General features: G+C 49.4%; 2 protein-coding genes across 4 annotated transcripts; both read right to left on the reverse strand.

Moving 5' to 3' along the window:
• Positions 1-2,474: 2,474 nt before the first annotated feature.
• TREML1 (triggering receptor expressed on myeloid cells like 1) lies at positions 2,475-11,582 on the reverse strand. Of its 2 annotated transcripts, XM_003833320.5 has the most exons (6): positions 7,483-11,582; positions 6,995-7,327; positions 4,497-4,599; positions 4,034-4,122; positions 3,476-3,528; positions 2,475-3,133 (listed from the first exon to the last, which is right to left on the reverse strand). In XM_003833320.5, the coding sequence occupies exons 1-6, from the start codon at positions 7,523-7,525 to the stop codon at positions 2,819-2,821; spliced, it is 936 nt and encodes a 311-aa protein (XP_003833368.3). In that variant the 5' UTR covers positions 7,526-11,582; the 3' UTR covers positions 2,475-2,818. The 2 variants fall into 2 exon arrangements, with proteins under 2 accessions (XP_003833368.3, XP_003833369.1); XM_003833321.5 differs by lacking the exon at positions 3,476-3,528.
• A 151-nt stretch (positions 11,583-11,733) lies between these two features.
• TREM2 (triggering receptor expressed on myeloid cells 2) lies at positions 11,734-16,444 on the reverse strand. Of its 2 annotated transcripts, XM_003833317.5 has the most exons (5): positions 16,273-16,436; positions 14,490-14,840; positions 13,018-13,108; positions 12,099-12,292; positions 11,734-12,006 (listed from the first exon to the last, which is right to left on the reverse strand). In XM_003833317.5, the coding sequence occupies exons 1-5, from the start codon at positions 16,400-16,402 to the stop codon at positions 11,990-11,992; spliced, it is 783 nt and encodes a 260-aa protein (XP_003833365.1). In that variant the 5' UTR covers positions 16,403-16,436; the 3' UTR covers positions 11,734-11,989. The 2 variants fall into 2 exon arrangements, with proteins under 2 accessions (XP_003833365.1, XP_003833367.1); XM_003833319.5 differs by lacking the exon at positions 12,099-12,292 and having other exon boundaries at positions 16,273-16,444.
• Positions 16,445-16,653: the final 209 nt, after the last annotated feature.

Here is a 16,653-nt window from a genome sequence, read left to right on the forward strand (position 1 = left end):
TTGTTTCTTGTTGCTTTTTTCTTTTTTCTTTTCTTTTTGAGAGAGAGTCTTGCTCTGTCACCCAGGCTGGAGTGCAGTGGCACAATCTCGGCTCACTGCAACCTCCACTGCCCGGGTTCAAGCAATTCTCCTGCCTCAGCCTCCTGAATAGCTGGGATTACAGGCATGTACCACCACACCTGGCTAATTTTTGTATTTTTAGTAGAGATGGGATTTCACCATATTGGCCAGGCTGGTCTCGAACTCCTGACCTCAGGTGATCCACCTGCCCCAGCCTCCCAAAGTGCTGGGATTACAGGTGTGAGCCACCATGCCCGGCCTTGTTGCTTTTTGGAGGAGAGAATTTTCAGAGGTTCTTACTCTGCCATGTATCAGTTTTAATGTGTGAGTTCTTTTATGGCTTCTGAGTTTGGTTCATTCTTTAAAGGGCTCTTTTCTCTCTAAAATTATTTTAACTATTCCTCAACAGTCTTTCAACTATTTTTTAGGCCAACTTTATCAAAATAGTATTTACATATAGGGAAATGCACCCGTTTTAGTGATAGGTTTTTGACAAATATATATACCTATGTAATCACTAGCACAATCATGATAGAGAACATTTCAACCAAAAAAGTTATTTCAGGTTCCTTTGTCATCATTCCCATTCCATCAGTACTCCCAGCTTTGGCACAAAATACTCTCATTATTTTTTTCATTGTCTTTGTGTTATTTCTCCTTTGTCATTTTTTATTTCACTCTTCTTAAGTTGCCTAACAGTGTCTCTTTAATTTCATTTTATTTTAAATAATCCGTTCTTTTATGTATTATATTGTCTTTCTCTTTTAAAATTAACTGAGTAAGATGCTTAATTGTTAAGAGTGTGAATTTTCCTCTGAGCACTTCTTTAACTGAATTCCAAAGGTTCTGATATAAGGAGGTCATCTCACCATGTTGCCTGCATTTGCTTTGCTTTATATTGCATGTGTTTCTTACTCTAAAATTTTGAATGGCAGTATTTTCATCTTAGAAGTTACTTTTACAACTGTGACTTTGGTTGGTATTCATAGACTTCCTATCATGATCAATGATGGAATTTTTATATTTCCTCTTCCTCACCACTCAATTGATTGTTATCTTTCTTAGTATTTTCCTTTGTACTCAAAAGTAAAAATACACTTTTTACTTCTGTCATGTTCTAAAAAGCTCTAAATATATTTAGACCATGGTGAGTTTTTCCAGAGGGTTCTTTTTAGTCTTTATTCTGCCCTTTTTTCTGCCACCTCTCCACTCCCCAGCAGGCAGTCCCTAGTCATTAGTTGATTGGTGGGCAAATTGGAGCCCAGGGCACACCGCTTGTCCTTCTTCCTGAGGTGCTTAGGCTAAGCTTAGGGCTCCTCCAGATGGTGAAAACCTCTTTATGCCTAGCTATTTGTGATTGTAACAAGACTGGGTTACTGAGCATTTCATCCCAATTTGGGCAAATACATACATCCCTTAGTATCTGTGGGGGATTAGTTCTAGAACCCCCTGTAGATAACAAAATCCATGGATGCTCAAGTCCCTTTTATAAAATGGTGTAGTATTTGCATATAACCACACATCTCCTCATACACTTTAAATCATCTCTAGATTACTTAAGATACCTAATACAATATAAATGTTATATAGTTGTTATACTGTATTGTATAGGGAATAATGACAAGGAAAAGCTCTGTACATGTTAAGTACAGACATAACCATTTTTTTCTAATATTTAAAGAAATATCTAATGTTTCTTTTTTTCTAATATTTTTGATCCACGCTTGCTTAAATCTATGGATACAGAACCCATGGGTATGGAGGAATGACTATATTTTCAAACTGAACAGTTTCAGAAGAAATTCTGGCAAGTCCTTAAAGGCTCTTTCACCCCTAGCCTGGACTAGCTTTCATTTATACTTGACCATGGCCATTCCCTTACCATTCCCTTTTCCCTCCCCTCAGTTCATTTCTCCATGGGGCCCTTCCCGGGCTCCAGAGTTTAGACCAAAGGAAACAGTGCTACCAGATGACCACCTAGTTAAGAGACAGCCAGCTCTGGTAAGACTGATGTCTGTAAAGGTCTTCTGGTGCTTGAAAATCCTTTGTCCTGCCAGGGAACAGACTTGGTGTCTATTTCCATTTCTGTCCTTATTCCTATTTCTTTCCAGTGCCATTTCTCACACACCATTTGTCCTGGGTCTCTTTTAACTTATCATTAATCTAACACCACCCCCGCCCTATCATATGCTTTCACATCATGTCACATATTCACAAGGTGCAGAGCAGAAAGGAGAAGAGCTTCCTTGACTCAAGCAAATGAATCTATACTTGGAGGCATCATGAGATAAGCAAAAAATACTTCTGAAGAAGACTTTTCAGCATCCCTTGAATCAAACTGCATTGTAGTGTTCCGACCAGGGAAGGAAGCCATTTTCCCACTGACGAGAGACAGGAGATCATACAGCACAAAATTTAGACCAGAGTCTTTTCCATTCACAGGCCAAGCAATTAGTCAAACTTGGGCAGTTTCCTTTCCCATTCAGCCATTAAGAGTTTGCACATCATTATTAGGGTTTATTTAGCCCAGTGTGTAATGGCAGAAGAACCAGTGGGGGAGTTGGGTGCAGGGAGGTCTTCCCCAAGACATCTCAGTCATGTCTGAGCATCACTTTCCCTAGTAAAGTTAGGACATTGGATTAGATCTTAAAGTCCCTGGTTGCTCAGATATCCTAAGGATCCTAGGGCATGAGCTGGCTGGCTGGATGCACAGAACCCCTAGGGATGGTCCTCGTGAGTTTAAAGTGTGATGAGCAGCTTAGCTGGATGGAGTCTGATTGTTAGGTGGATTCTGGGCTGGCCCACACGAGGTCCCTCCACCCTTGTTCCCTCCCGGGAAGATTACTGTGGCATATGTCACAGGCTTGGAGCAGACCAGGACCTTAGGAGGTAGAGGGGGCAATGAGGATGGAGCTGGGAGTGAAGGTTTTCCTGATGGGGAATCAAGAGGTAGGCTGGTGTAGGTGGTATTGTCAAATGAAGGTGGTGAGTCAAGCCTAATGTGTGGTACATCCAAAGGCAATTCAGCAGCCGGTCCAGAGTCACTGACGTGGTGGACCACTGAGGAGGGATTCTGTAACAAAAGCAGGCAAGTCAGGAATGCCTCCCTCTGCCCCAGAACTCCCTTTGGTGGGAAGCCCAGGACCACACTAGATCTATCTCTTGAATCCTGAGTATGTCAGTGGGCAAGAGGGCTTCATTGTGAAGATTTTCAAGCCCCAAGTTTCTCCCCAAATCTGGGAGGGTGGGATGCCAAGGGAGACCATTAGTGTCAAGTTTACAGCATTTAGGAAGAGGGTTTGGACCCCAACTAGGTCCCAGTCCTTTCTCCACCCCATCATCCTAGGACCTCTCAGTGAGTGAGATGAATGGAAAGTCTGGGGAATTTGGCTGCGGGCCTGCAGAGGCCTCTTACCATGCCTGAAACTCTGCTGCTCAGGAATCGGCCACAGACACCAAGCCTGTTCCCTGGCAGGACAGACAACAGCAGCATAGTCTGCTTCCGGGGCTGGCTCAGAGCCCTTCCCTCACTCCCTTCCTTCAGAAGCCTCTGAAACCTCTTCACTACTGCAGACTCACCTTCCCCACTCCCACCACCAAACCTTTACCCCTTCCATCTCCCCAGCCTGCCGTAAATCTCCCCACCCACTTACTGCTTCCAGAGCTCCCTTTAACCCACCTCAGCGCTCAGCCTACCTCCCGAGACCCTTTCCCCACCTTCTCCAATGCCTTTCCTCCCACTGCATTGCCCTACCCTTTCTAATTCCTGTCTTTCTGCAGACTGCTCCCATTGAATCTCCTTCCCTCCCCTCCATCCCTCAGCCCTGGGAATTCTAGGATATGGGGGCCTTGAGACTTAAGCCCAGGCAAATCCATTTGTAGGGGGATTGGACCTAGACTCCTGGCCTCATCTGCACAACTGGTTGATACTGGAATGGTAGGGCCAGGCTGAGATAGGAAGATAGCCACCTACCTTGTTTCCTCTTGGCCATCACAGCAAACAGCACCACCGCTGCCACCAGCAGACCTACCAGGAGCACAGCACCCCAGATCAAGGGGATGCTGAGGAACAGAAAGGGATAGGCAGGCTTAGACCTGAAGCCTGTGGGGAGCTGCTGGCCAGGAGCCCTGGAGCAGTGACAGAAGGGTTACATTCTTGATTGGGAGAGGGAGATGAAATAGAATGAGGGGAGCTGACTGAGGTAGGGCAGAAGAGGGACTCATTAAGGTATCCTGGCTGAAGAATCACCAGCATGAAGGCACCATTGCTGACCCAGGACAGAGAAGTATGTATCTGTCTGTCTGTCTGTCCAGAAGTTCCCCAGAGGTGGGAAGAATCATAGGTTTTCCCCTTCGATTTAGTTTGGAGCTCTAAACAAGTCATTGTCTCCACCACCACCCTTCTCCTGGCCTCCCAAATCCAATCCTGTCAGTACCTCTTCTCATCCTGGCTGGGTTCCAAAGGGTTGGCACTGCCTGCAGGGTCTGAGAATGCGTTCTCAGCCAGACTGCCAATCTTATGGGTCTCTTCTTCTTCCTCTGTCAGGCCAGGAATGGAGTCAGAAGGAAACATTTAATGAGTGCATGCCCATATGGGCAGGCTTCAATATCCTGTTGAGGTCTGAGGGACTGGAGGAGTGGAGCCAAGGAAGGAGAGGACCCCAGGAAGAAACACAGAAAGGGGAGGCTGGGATGTTCTTTAGGGGCCTGTCACTCCACAGATCAGGAAATGGCACTGGCTCTTTATGTCTTTACCTGGTTGTGACTACACCCACTTTTCCCTCTACCACCAGCTCCCCCCATCTTCCTGCTGCGTTTCTTCCCTTTTACCTGCTCTACCCCTCACCCCTCTGGCCTTATCAAGCTGTTAAGTCTGTGTAAAAACACCTACTGGATGATCTGTACCCACCTCTCCTTCCCACCCGAATAGGTTTCTCCAGTTCTCATCCTCAATGGTGACATAGCTCCTGGATCTCATGGGTCTTAAATGGGGCTTCCTCACATACCTGTGACCCTGCAACCCTAGCCCAAGCTCTGCCCTCAGGACTGAAGGAAATCTGGGTGGGCCCTCATGTGATGCAACACTAACCAACTGACCCTTGCTGAGAGCCTTGCTGGGATCCTGAGACTCAGTTTGAGGACAAGGCTTCTGTCACCCATATGATGTGCTTGACTTCTGGCTGCAGGACTTGGGGTTGGTTTCTCTGGGCCTGGAGACTTGTCTTAGGAACCTGGCCAGTCCTTTCAGACCGACCGGAATGGGGCCTTGCCTTGTTCTTGAGAGATTCACCATTCCTACTCCCCATCCTATGCCACACCAGGAACTGGGGTTGCTGTGGCACATGTCCTGCCCTCCTGGTGCCTATTAGGCTGCCTTTGACCACCTTCTCTGAAGCTAAATGCTCACCTGAGCCGCAAGCCACATCATCTCTGGATGCTACGCGCCACCTGCCTGCCTGAACATCATCCTCCACAGCACCTGCCCCATGGCAGCAGGTCAGGGGCCCAGGTCCCTGCCTCCCTGACCCTCCTCCCAGGGAGTCTCATCTTGTCACAATTTGCCTTTTAGTGAGTTAGAACCTGAATTTAGTAACTCAAAGTGTCAAGGAATGAGGAGGGCAAAGGATGACAAGGATTAACAATATATTTATAATATAAAACAATAACCACAGGCTTGAGATGAGAAGGATTCTAATGACAACATAGTCTACCCTCTTATTTAGAGGGAAAAAAAACAAGGGAAGGGGCCAGGGGTGGTGGCTTATACCTGCAATCCCAGCACTTTGGGAGGCCAAGGCGGGCGGATCACTTGAGGTCAGGAGTTCAAGACCAGCCTGGCCAACATGATAAAACCCCGTCTCTACTAAAAATACAAAAATTAGCTGGGCATGGTGGTGGGCACCTGTAGTCCCAGTTACTTGGGAGGCTGAGACACAAGAATCACTTGAACCCGAGAGGCCAAGGTTGCAGTGAGCCGATAGTGCCACTGCACTCCAGCTTGGGCAACAGAGTGAGACCCTGTCTCAAACAAAACAAAATGAAACAAAACAAAAAACAAGGGAAGGGAAAATGTTCTACTTAATTTTATTATTTGGGGGTTGGGCATAAAATACTTGAGAAAAGGAAGACCTAAAGGTGAAAAAATGGCCAGTATCCATAAAAGAAAAGGAGTGGCTGGCTGTCTGTGCTTCAGGTAGCTGACCATTTTTTATTTTTAGAACATCCTATCTTTCTTAAAAAAGAAAAACCCAAGTTTTTAATATTTTAAAATTTTCTTTTAACAAATGCTTATATACTAGAAAAGTTATGGGCTGTGGGAATGAAACCTGCAAAAACAGTGTCTTTAATACTGAAAATAGGGTCAAGAATATTGGCTTAAAATATTAATGACATTTTTCCATTTTTAAAACGAAAGGAGTTGAAGTTGTTCAGGCACTGAATGTACCTACTTGTAGGTGAGACATACTAGATGCCCTGTGAAGACTTATAAAATTAATTAAGGTATGAATTCCATAATTCTTAAGCCATCAAGCCCACTATTACAGGAATAAAACACTGGAAGCTACAAAAATTAATTCTGGTTTTATACACTCAGATTCAACATTGTTTAAAATATTTCTAATTAAAAAATAAGTTAGCATCAAGTATGTTGAAAATGCTGGAAGAAGAGGCCAAGTCCCTGGAGTGGGAAGGACATGCCTTCCTGTGGGGAAGCGCAGTAGTGTGGAAGAGGGAAAGGGATGGTTTTCAGCTGATTTATCTCAGACTTCCCACCCAGTTTGGTTTCCGCTCCCTGCAGAGCTGTCAAGAGGATATCTCCTCAGAATGCCTCCTCCCCAGGGGCCCCCACTCCTCAAGAACCCATGAGCCCTGGCAATAGGCGGGGGTGGGGAGGGTAGGTCTAAGGGGTGGTAGCTGGCCTAGGATAACTCACCTGGGGGCAGTATGTTCAGAGAGACTCTGTGCAAAATCTGGGGCCCCCTGGCCCCATCCACCATGCAGCCATACTCGCCAGCATCCTCTTCCTGCAGGGTAACCATTTCCACCTGCAGCAGGCCCCCACCCAGGTCTGTGAGAAACGTACGCCTGCCCGCTGGAGCTCTGCGATCCACAGCTGAGGACACCAGGGGCTGGCACCCCTCCGGCAAGAACCGGCACCACACCTTCTGAGCCTTGACATCCTGGAGCCTGTAGTGGCACTGCACCAGAATGGAGCTTCCCACGGGTGCCTGCAGCACCTCAGGGAGGCTGCCAACTATGCCCTGACCTGGGGAAGGAAAGGAGGTGGAAATTTTGGGCAGGAGCTGGGAGCATCTCCCAGCCCAGCTGCTGGTATGGGTGTGGCATTCACAATAACACGTTACTCCTGGGCATGGGGCTGAGCATATGGGGCCCAGAGCTGCAGCTCCTCCTGAACCTTACCTTCTAGTCCCAGGAGCAGCAGCAAGAGCAGGTTGGGGCCCATGGCTGGGCAGAGAAATGTCAACTCCTGGGCTTGCCTGGGCACTGATGCAGCATTCGCCTGAGGGCAGGAAACATCTGCCTCAGAAAGTCACTTGGGGTGGGAGAAAGGAAATGATGAGCACCTCCAGGGGTGGGGAAAGGGAGTTCTTCCAAGCCCTGGTTGGCTCAGTGCTCAGGAACTGCCCTGAGGGTAAGGGTGGGCAAGACAGGATGAGAAGACCCGAAGAAAGCTAGAAGCCTGCAGGGGCTGGGGCCCAGCTAAGGGGTGAGATGGGAGGATTGTGACAATTGGAGGACAAGAGAGAAAGAGGAAAGATGATCTTCAGGATCTTCCTAATACAGAATCTGAGGGTGCACAGCTGTGAAGGAGGAAGGTAGAGTGCCCTGCACCTCACTCAATGCCATTCTCGCTCTCAATTCTTTGGGAGTGCCCCACGACCACCCAAGCTTTTAGGAGGTTGTATGCAGTACAACCTCAAACAGGAACTTTCACCTTGATCCTGTGCCCTGGACTGGGTCTTTCTTCATTTATTGTCCTGGACACTATAGAACCCTTCCATCTGGATCCACATTCTTCAGTTCTGGGAAACAAATTCTTACTTTGATAATTACATGTCCATTTTCTTCTCCCCTTCCATTTATCTGCAACTCCTTAACTAGTTGGTTATTGAATGTCGTGTGTTCATCTCATTTTCATATCTTTTCTATCTCATTTTCCACTTTTTGTCTCTTTTGTTCTGCCTTCAAGGAGATTTCCTCATTTTCTTCCATCCTTCTATTTTTGTCTTTTAAAATGTTATTTTTTAATATTTTTAATTTAGAAGCCAAGATATTCCTTATTCTTTGAGCATTTTTAAATTCTGGCATACTATTTTTGTTTCATGAATGCTCTATCTTCTCTGTTGGAAGACAATTCTTCACAAATATTTTCACATTGCTGCATGTTCTAGTCCTTCTGTGCAAAGGGTATTGGCCAAGTTTTGCTGAAGGGTGATTGAATAGCAAACATACCTTGAGTGCAACGTCCAGAGATTTGGTCGCATTCTTCCTCTTCTTCACCGGAGATTTGTTTACATTCCAGAGTAAACGTTTCTCTCTCTCTCTCTCTCTCTCTTCCAGAGAGGAAGATATACCAGATTCTCTATATAAACTCCAAGTCTCATAATTTGGGGGTTTCTCTCCTGTGATCCAAACTCATTGCCTGCACAGGAGGCACCTGGCTCTCATTCATGTTGCCCTGTGGAATTGGGTTCGAGGAACTGGGACAAAGTGTGAATAATAAACCTAATAAACTATCTGACCTCAGACACAGGGGAAGCACCAGTGGTCAGAGAGACTACAGCAGCTGGGGATGGGTGGGAGGGGCGTATTGCCCTAATCTGGAGGGTAAGACCTAGAAAAGGGCCTGGAAAGGCCATTCTCCCTCACTCCCATCTCCTCCCGTCTCACCTTTTTTCCTCTTTTTCCTTCGTTCCTTTGGGAACAAGGGAGTGAGGAATGGGAAACTGGGAGCAGGAGCTTGAGAAAATCAGTTAATGTGTTAAGCTGGGCCTTGTGGAAGTGGGAGATTGGGTGACCAACTTCCCGTTTTTGCTTGGGATTGAGGGGTTTCTTGGGACTTTCTGTGCAAAAACTGAAAAAGTCCTGAACAAACCAGGACGGGTCACCCTAGTTGGTGATGTGCTTATGTCTTTCTTGCCAATGCATATCAGGCTTTCTTTGATTTCCTTATAAGAAAGTTATTTTCATACTAACAAGCCACCCAGGCATGGTGTGAAGAGGTGAACTGTATTCAACACTGGACTAAGTGTTGAATATGGTCCACTGCTGGGTGCTGAGACAGAGGTGACCAGGCAAGATCCTGGCCTTCATGGAGGCATCATGTTGCTGGGCGTTAGATGAAGGAAACCAGTGTTTATTGAGGACCTACTATGTGCCAGTCACCTGGCCAAGGACCTTCACAATGTTATTTCTTTCTTTTTTTTTTATCTTTTGAGACAGTCTCACACTGTCACCCAGGCGGGAGTGCAGTGGCACAATCTTGGCTCACTGCAACCTTGGCCTCCTAGATTCAAGCAATTCTCTGCCTCAGCCTCCCAAGTAGCTGGGACTATAGGCATGCACCACAGGCCTGACTAATTTTTGTCTTTCTTTTTTTTTAGTAGAGACAGGGTTTTGCCATGTTGGCCAGGCTGGTCTTGAATTCCTGGCCTCAAGTAATCCACCCCCCTCAGCCTCCCAAGGTGCTGGGATTACAGGCGTGAGCCACCATGTCTGGCCACGAATGTTATTTCTTTCAACCTCACAAAAACTTTGCAAAGTAGGGGAAGTGGTTGTTTTGTTTATTTGTTTCTACAAGTGAGGGCACTGGGTTTTAGAGGGATTGAGGAGCTTGCCTAAGGTGTCTTAATAGGAGGCAGAGTTGAAATTTGAGGCCAAATGGCCTCACTTCCCTTCAGTCCAGAGTGCTCGCAGAGAGTCTGAGGCAGGGGAGCCTGTGGTGATTCCAGTCCAAAGAGGAATGTCTCTGACATGGCAGAGAAGGAAAGAGAAAAAGCCAAGCTCCCATGAGGAGGAAAGCCTGATTCTGGGCTGGGGCTGATGGCAGCCACTGCCCTGGAGCACGAGGCAGGCCGCAGGGAGCCTCCCAGGCCATTTCATCGGCACTGGTGCCCACAACTGGGGCAGGAGGTAGGTGGAGAAGGCGCAGTTTGGGCTCAGCTCATTTTTGGTGCTACCTGTGCCCTAGATCTATAGGAAGGGGGCAATGCCCCAGGACACAATGAGGAAGTTCAATGTGCCCCTGAGCCAGGGAGGCCATGGGAACACAGGTTGGACCAGAATCCCAAGGCTCCAGGGCAGGGAGCCAGTGGAGCAGCTTACATTGGGAGTGGACAAGGCAGGGTTGGGGCACAGCTGGGACCAGGAGAGTGACATGTTGAAGTGAGGCTGGAACATGAGGGCCATGCCAGGGGCTCCATCCTAGTGATTTAAACCTTAGGTGCCCAAGCGCAGGTTAGGTGGCAAGGCAGCCATGTGAGCTATGGCCACAGGGGATCCTGGGCATCCACTTCTCTGGGGCCCAGTCCAGAGAGCCCAAGAATATGGCCGACTCACTTCTTTCCCCTGCAGCTCACCCTCAGGGGAGTCTCCTCCCAGTTTCCCCATGAGTCTTGGCCAGGGTGGTGTGTGTGTTGAAGAGAGAGATGAGGTTGCATGAGCTGCCTTGGCTGTTTGCTCAGCCCTGAATACTCCTCCCTGTGATGTCCTCTTGGCTCACTTCCTGGCCTTCTTCAAGTGTTCCTCAAATGGCACCTTCTGGCTTCTGCATTTAAGATGGTATCATCCCCCGTCCCTCCTGCACACCCATACTCCTAACCCTGCTTGATTTTAATTTTTTCCTCAGCACGTTTTGCCTCTAACAGGTAATCAGATTGACTTACTTACTGTGTGCATTGTCTGTCTCCTCTCCTTCCACTAAAGTGAGCTCTGTGTGGGCACAACTCTTGCCTCTTTTGTCCACTGTTGTATTTCCAGTGTTAGAATAGTACTCGCCACAGACTGGTTGCTCAAACTAATACTTGTTGAACAAATAAGTAGGAGTGAGTCAGAGGAAAGAGCACCTTGAATGCCAAGTGAAATTTGGATTTCCAGGCTCTACTGGGGATTTTGGGTGGGGATTTTGGGTAAGTTCCTTTCCCTTGTTGAGCCTCAGTTTCCCTTCTATATGATGAGGGGCTTGAACCATCAGTTCCCAGTTTGATAATGCTGTACATTATCAAGCCCTTGTCATTTCTCCGAAGGGGAAATGATATGATGAAAACAGAGTTCTAAGGAGATGAATGGATGAGTCTGCCAGGAGTTGACCTTGGTGGGGAGGAACTGAGTCAGCTGGAGGGGGCCTTGGGGCAGGGAGGTTCCATAATCCAGGGGAAGCTGATGGAGAGGGTGAATGCTGGGGAGGAGAGCAGAGGAAGACTGGGTGCTAGAGAAACCCCAGAGGAGGAGGCAGAACTTGGCGATCAGATCTAGGGAAGGGAAGAGAGAGAAGAAAAAAACTGACTGGCTGATTGGAGCCTGTGAGAATGGAGGGATGTGGTATCCTATGGTCCTGGGTCTCAAGGAGCAAAATCTCTTATCTTTTTCTCATCCAAATTCATTTTCTTACCCCTGTGGAAGAAAATGAGACTTTCATGATGCCCAAAACTATCCAGCTAAATATGACAGTCTTGGATTTATTTGTGAGTGTTTAAAATGTCCAATATTCAGAAGTTGTCTGGTGTTCTTACCACCTCCCCGCTCCCTCAACCAGTCCCTGCTTCCAGGGTCCAGGAGAAGCAGTGTTCAAGCAGAGTAGTCTCTTGCCAGAGCAGAACAAGGAGTCCTGGTGGCCAAGTGGCAAGTATGCAGGCTGGGCTGGTCCCTGGTGGGACTTCTCCTGGGCTTTTCCTCTCATCATCTTCCTTCACGTGTCTCTCAGCCCTGCAATAGTCCAAGGACTCATGTGGCCCCTCTCAGCACCGCCTCCCATCCCTGCCCAGTCCACCCTTGATGGCTGTGCTCTCCAAGCCCACCTGGCAGAGTTTGGAGCTGATACCCTGGGTCATGGCCACAGTCCGGTTCACTGGGTGGATGTGTCCCTGGCTTCTGTCCATGCCAGGCTGCAGCCCAGAGGGCGCTGGCTGCTAGAATCTTGATGAGAAAGATGCAGGCCAGGAGGAGAAGGATGGAAGTGGGTGGGAAGGGGATTTCTCCTTCCAAGAGGCTCCTTGGAGAGACAAGAGGGCAGATGGGAGCCTTGAGATGGCCTACAGATTAGAATCTTCTCTCAGGGAATGGGGAGAAACCAGGAGCTTCTAGGACCTCAGCAAATCCCACCCAGCACCATCTCTGGGATGGGCCTTTTTGGAGCTTTGGGAGCCCATAGTCAAGAGACTTGAGTTCTAGGCATGCTCTGCCACTAACCTGCTGAGTGCACTTAACCACACCACCTTCCCTCACTGAGCAGTTTTCTTCTGTATACAGTGCTATGCCATGGGTGTGTGTGTGTACACACATGTGGTTATATGAGCAACGTTTAAACACCAGTACACAGGCATGGACCAGTCAGAACTGATTCTGGTCCTACCAATGAAGCAGAGATCTGGGGGTCTTAGCTTTGTACTAAAGTACTAAAACGTTCATTGTTGCTGAATTATGGGGATGTCTGGGGGCTGCCAGGGGAGGGGCGGGAGCTGATATTCAGGAGTCGTAGAGCAGCTGCTCTTTACAAAGCATTATGGAAGTCTTCCAATAAATGAACAACTGACACAGTCACACTAACTAACTAACATGTAGCAGCTGGTGGAGGGGTGTTTACATAAGACATATCCAGGGCCCTTCAGGCTCTAGTTGCCTTGTAATTTGTAGTTCAGGATGCCCAGCCCCCACCCCCGTGGGGCTCTGCAGGGTGGAAGTCTGCCCACGGGTTTTAGGAAAGACCCATCGCTGTACCTGGAGATGCTGTGCTCCACATGGGCATCCTCGAAGCTCTCAGACTCCCCCGGGAACCAGAGATCTCCAGCATCCCGGTGATCCAGGGGGTCTATGGGAGGCAGAGCCATGAGCCTCCAGCCCCTTCCTCCTCAAGGCAGGGGGAGAACCTTGGCGGGAGAACCTTTATGGGTGGGGTGAGGTCCCCTGGGCACTGGTCCTATGTGGATCAGGTCATTACACTCCATAAGCCTCTGTTTCCCCACTTATAAAGTGGGCAGTTAGGAACACTTCCTTAATAGCAGGGTTGCCAGGATTCCGTGAGGGCACCTCTGTGCAGTATCCAGCACCTCATCGGAGCTCAGTAACTGCAATGCCCCCCTCCTTCCGCACAGGGGCTAAGAAGAGCAAATGCAATCGTGGATGTACTTGAAACTCCTATCTAAACTGTCAAGCTGTCTACGCAAGCTATGGGCTACTTTTATTTTTCTGTCTCCCTCTTGGGAGTTGGCTAAGGGAGTTCACTGCCACCGGCCATCCTTAGAAAAGTGGTGGAGGTGGGGTTTGTGTCTATGACTGGCAGTCTCCCCTGGCCTCCCCACGTCAGGCAAATACTACTCCTGACCTCATTTCCATGGTAAAGAGCCATACTGGGAGAAGGGGTTGGAAAGGAGGAGAGTCAGAAAAGGCCTCTGTAGCCCCAGATTTGTTCTCCTTTGGGGACACAGTTGTGTTCTGCAGACTCAAGCAAAAGGCCTTCCTGGAGGGTGGTCCCTGCGCAGAGCTCGGGGGTGGAAAGGAGACACCCTGGCCCACCTACTCACACCTGGAATGACAATCCCAAGACAGTTCAGTAGCAGGAGGCTTGGAGCACATGTCACACCCTGCCCCCAACGCCCCCCTCCAAAATAAAAACTCACAGGAACCCTGTGGGGTCAGCAGGACAGACACCACCCTCTCCATTTACAGATGAGAGAATGGAGGCCCAGAGAAGTGAAGCACATTGCCCAGCACAAGCAGTGTTCCTTTCTAGGGGTGATTTTCTGCACCAGGTTGGTGCTTCACTTACATTGATAGGGCCATTGGTTGGTTGGTGAGGGAATAAATTAATCTCCTGCTCCTTAAGGACCTCCTATCATGTTCACATGCTAACTGGATGGAGATGGATAAAGCTGTTTGGGCAAGGAGGGCCAAGGCCAGGCTAGTTCACAGAGTGCCTTAATGCAAAGTAGAGAAAGGTGCCCTTCTTGCAGGTGATGCAGCTCTGCACCAGGGAACACAGTCTGGCAAAAGGAGTCCGGGCTGGATTTTGGCCCCCTTGTATAGTGAGCAACCTGCACAACTATCCTTGGTAGCCCTGAGTAGGGAGATGAGACCATACGATGGGTTTTCCCAGGATCCCTGAGAGCCCAGTGGGTGGTTCTGCACACAGACGCCCAAAACATGAGGCCTGGAACAGGGGCAGGCCAGAGAGGCAGCCACTGCCCACTCACCTGCCAGCACCTCCACCAGGACCTTCCTGAGGGTGTCAGCCTCACTGCCATGGAGGCTCTGGCACTGGTAGAGACCCGCATCACGGGGTTGTAGATTCCGCAGCGTAATGGTGAGAGTGCCACCCAGGGTATCGTCTGTGATGGCTGTGCTCCCATTCCGCCTCCTCAGGAAGGACAGCAGCCACAAGTTGTGCGTGCTGACCACACGCTGGCATGGGCCCTTCTCTCCCAGCTGGCGGCACCAGGCCTTGCGCCTCCCCCAGTGCTTCATGGAGTCATAGGGGCAAGACACCTGCAGGGACTGGCCCACCACGCCCTGGAACACTGTGGTATTGTGGGCTCCGGACAGCTCTGGGGAGGAGACATTCATTCACTCCTTCGTTTACCAAATACGCATTGAACACTTGCTCTGTGCAGTGACCTAAACAGACAAAAATCCTGCCCTGAAGGAGCTTAGGTTCTTATACAAGTTGGGAGCAGATGGCACAGCATGTGTTTGTGGGAAATTGGGAACCAGGAAACCTGGGACCTGGGTTTGGTTTTCTCACTGTTGCTCTTGCTGGGCCTCCTTGGAGAAGTAACTGACCTTCTCTGGGTCTATCCTGGAGGCACTTGGTCTTAAAACCCCCTCCAGTTCTGTTCTGCACATCTCTTTGCCATCATTTGGGACTAGGACCTCTCCTCTCAGCCTGGGGCTGGCTCTCCCTGCCCCGCCACTCTTGCTTGCTCTGCAGCCGCCCACATTGGTACCGACTTTCCTGACCTTTAACTTCCAGCTTCCCTATTTCTGTGGCTTTGTTCCCCTTTCAGGAAGGACCCGTCTCAGAGATATTTTGGGGGAGACATGAGGCTGCTATTTTGGGAACCCTCCTTAGGGCGGGGAAGATGGGCTTAGAGCACCAGCCGGTTGCTGGGGCAGCCCCCAGAGCCCCCTGCTTTGACTTCTCTCTTGGTCCTCCCTTGCCTGCCATCTTCAACCATTACTGTGACAGAGGCTTGAAAGATAGGATTGGGAAGTTGGTGGCTTGCCTTTTGGAACTAGAGAGACCAGATGGGCCGTGGCCCTCTCCCATCTGACCACCTCCCATCCATGCCTCAGAACCCCACCTTCCCCCTGACCACCATCTAAGAAGCTGCAGGAACAAGACTCCATTTGGCACCATCTCTCCTCTTGCCCAGGTTTTTCCAGTGCTCTGGGGGAGCAAAAGGTGCACTTTCCTCAGTGGGAAGAAGCAATCGTATACAAAAATTTGGTGTGTCAATTCCCCTCAACTCAGCAACGGAAATCTCTACGCTCCTCACCTCCCATCAAGAGCTGAGGACAAGGGGACCTTCAGAGCAGGGGAGAGAGTGCCCCAAATATGCAGATGAACATCCTCAGGTTCTTTCCTCCTTTATAACTGTAGGGGCTCATAATTAGTGGCTTATAATTTCAGAGGCTCTTACCAGTGCCAGTGCCCCCCAAAGCTTCCCCCAACTGCCAGCTAGTGCCTGGGATGCCACTGTTAGCACTCCTTCCCTTCCAATGCAACCAGAGTCCACCAGCCCCTTACATGTCCACATGCAGAAAGAGTCTGAGGGTAGGTTTTGATACTGGGGAGGGAAGGAGGGTGTGAAGAATATGGGCAGGGTGGGGAGGAGAGGAGTGCAGAACAGGGCACTCAGGCATGCTGAGGACTGCCACCGCCTTCATAATTCACCCCAGGGCCCACCACCCACGCCCCAACCACATGCTCAAAGTGAGGGAGAGAAGGCATCACACAGGGCACGGAGGGGATCCTACCTGTGACAAAGAGTAAGATGAGCAGCCGGAGAGGCTCCATGCCACCCTTCCCCAGCCAAGGGCAGATGCAGAGTGCCTTGTGCAAGATCTCGTCTTTCCCTTGAACTGCAGAAAAGAGAGGATCAGGCATGTCAGGCGCTGCCCACAGGAACTGGGCTCCTGGGGATTAAGCAATAGTCAGGACTGGGGACTGGAGGCGGTGCAGGGTGGGGACAGGGGGGAGGAGGAGTTGGCCACTGCAGCCCTGGCAGAAGGAGGCTGAGTCTCCCAGACCTCTGAGAAGCCAGCCCACCCTCCTGCTGGTGCCAGCCAGGGTGGCCCCCAGATGGTTGGGGCTGGTAAGGCCCTGCACTGCTCAGTTTCCTTGCAGAGCCTAGCCCA

This window comes from Pan paniscus, chromosome 5 (assembly GCF_029289425.2).
Source record: "Pan paniscus chromosome 5, NHGRI_mPanPan1-v2.0_pri, whole genome shotgun sequence".
NCBI lineage: Eukaryota > Metazoa > Chordata > Mammalia > Primates > Hominidae > Pan > Pan paniscus.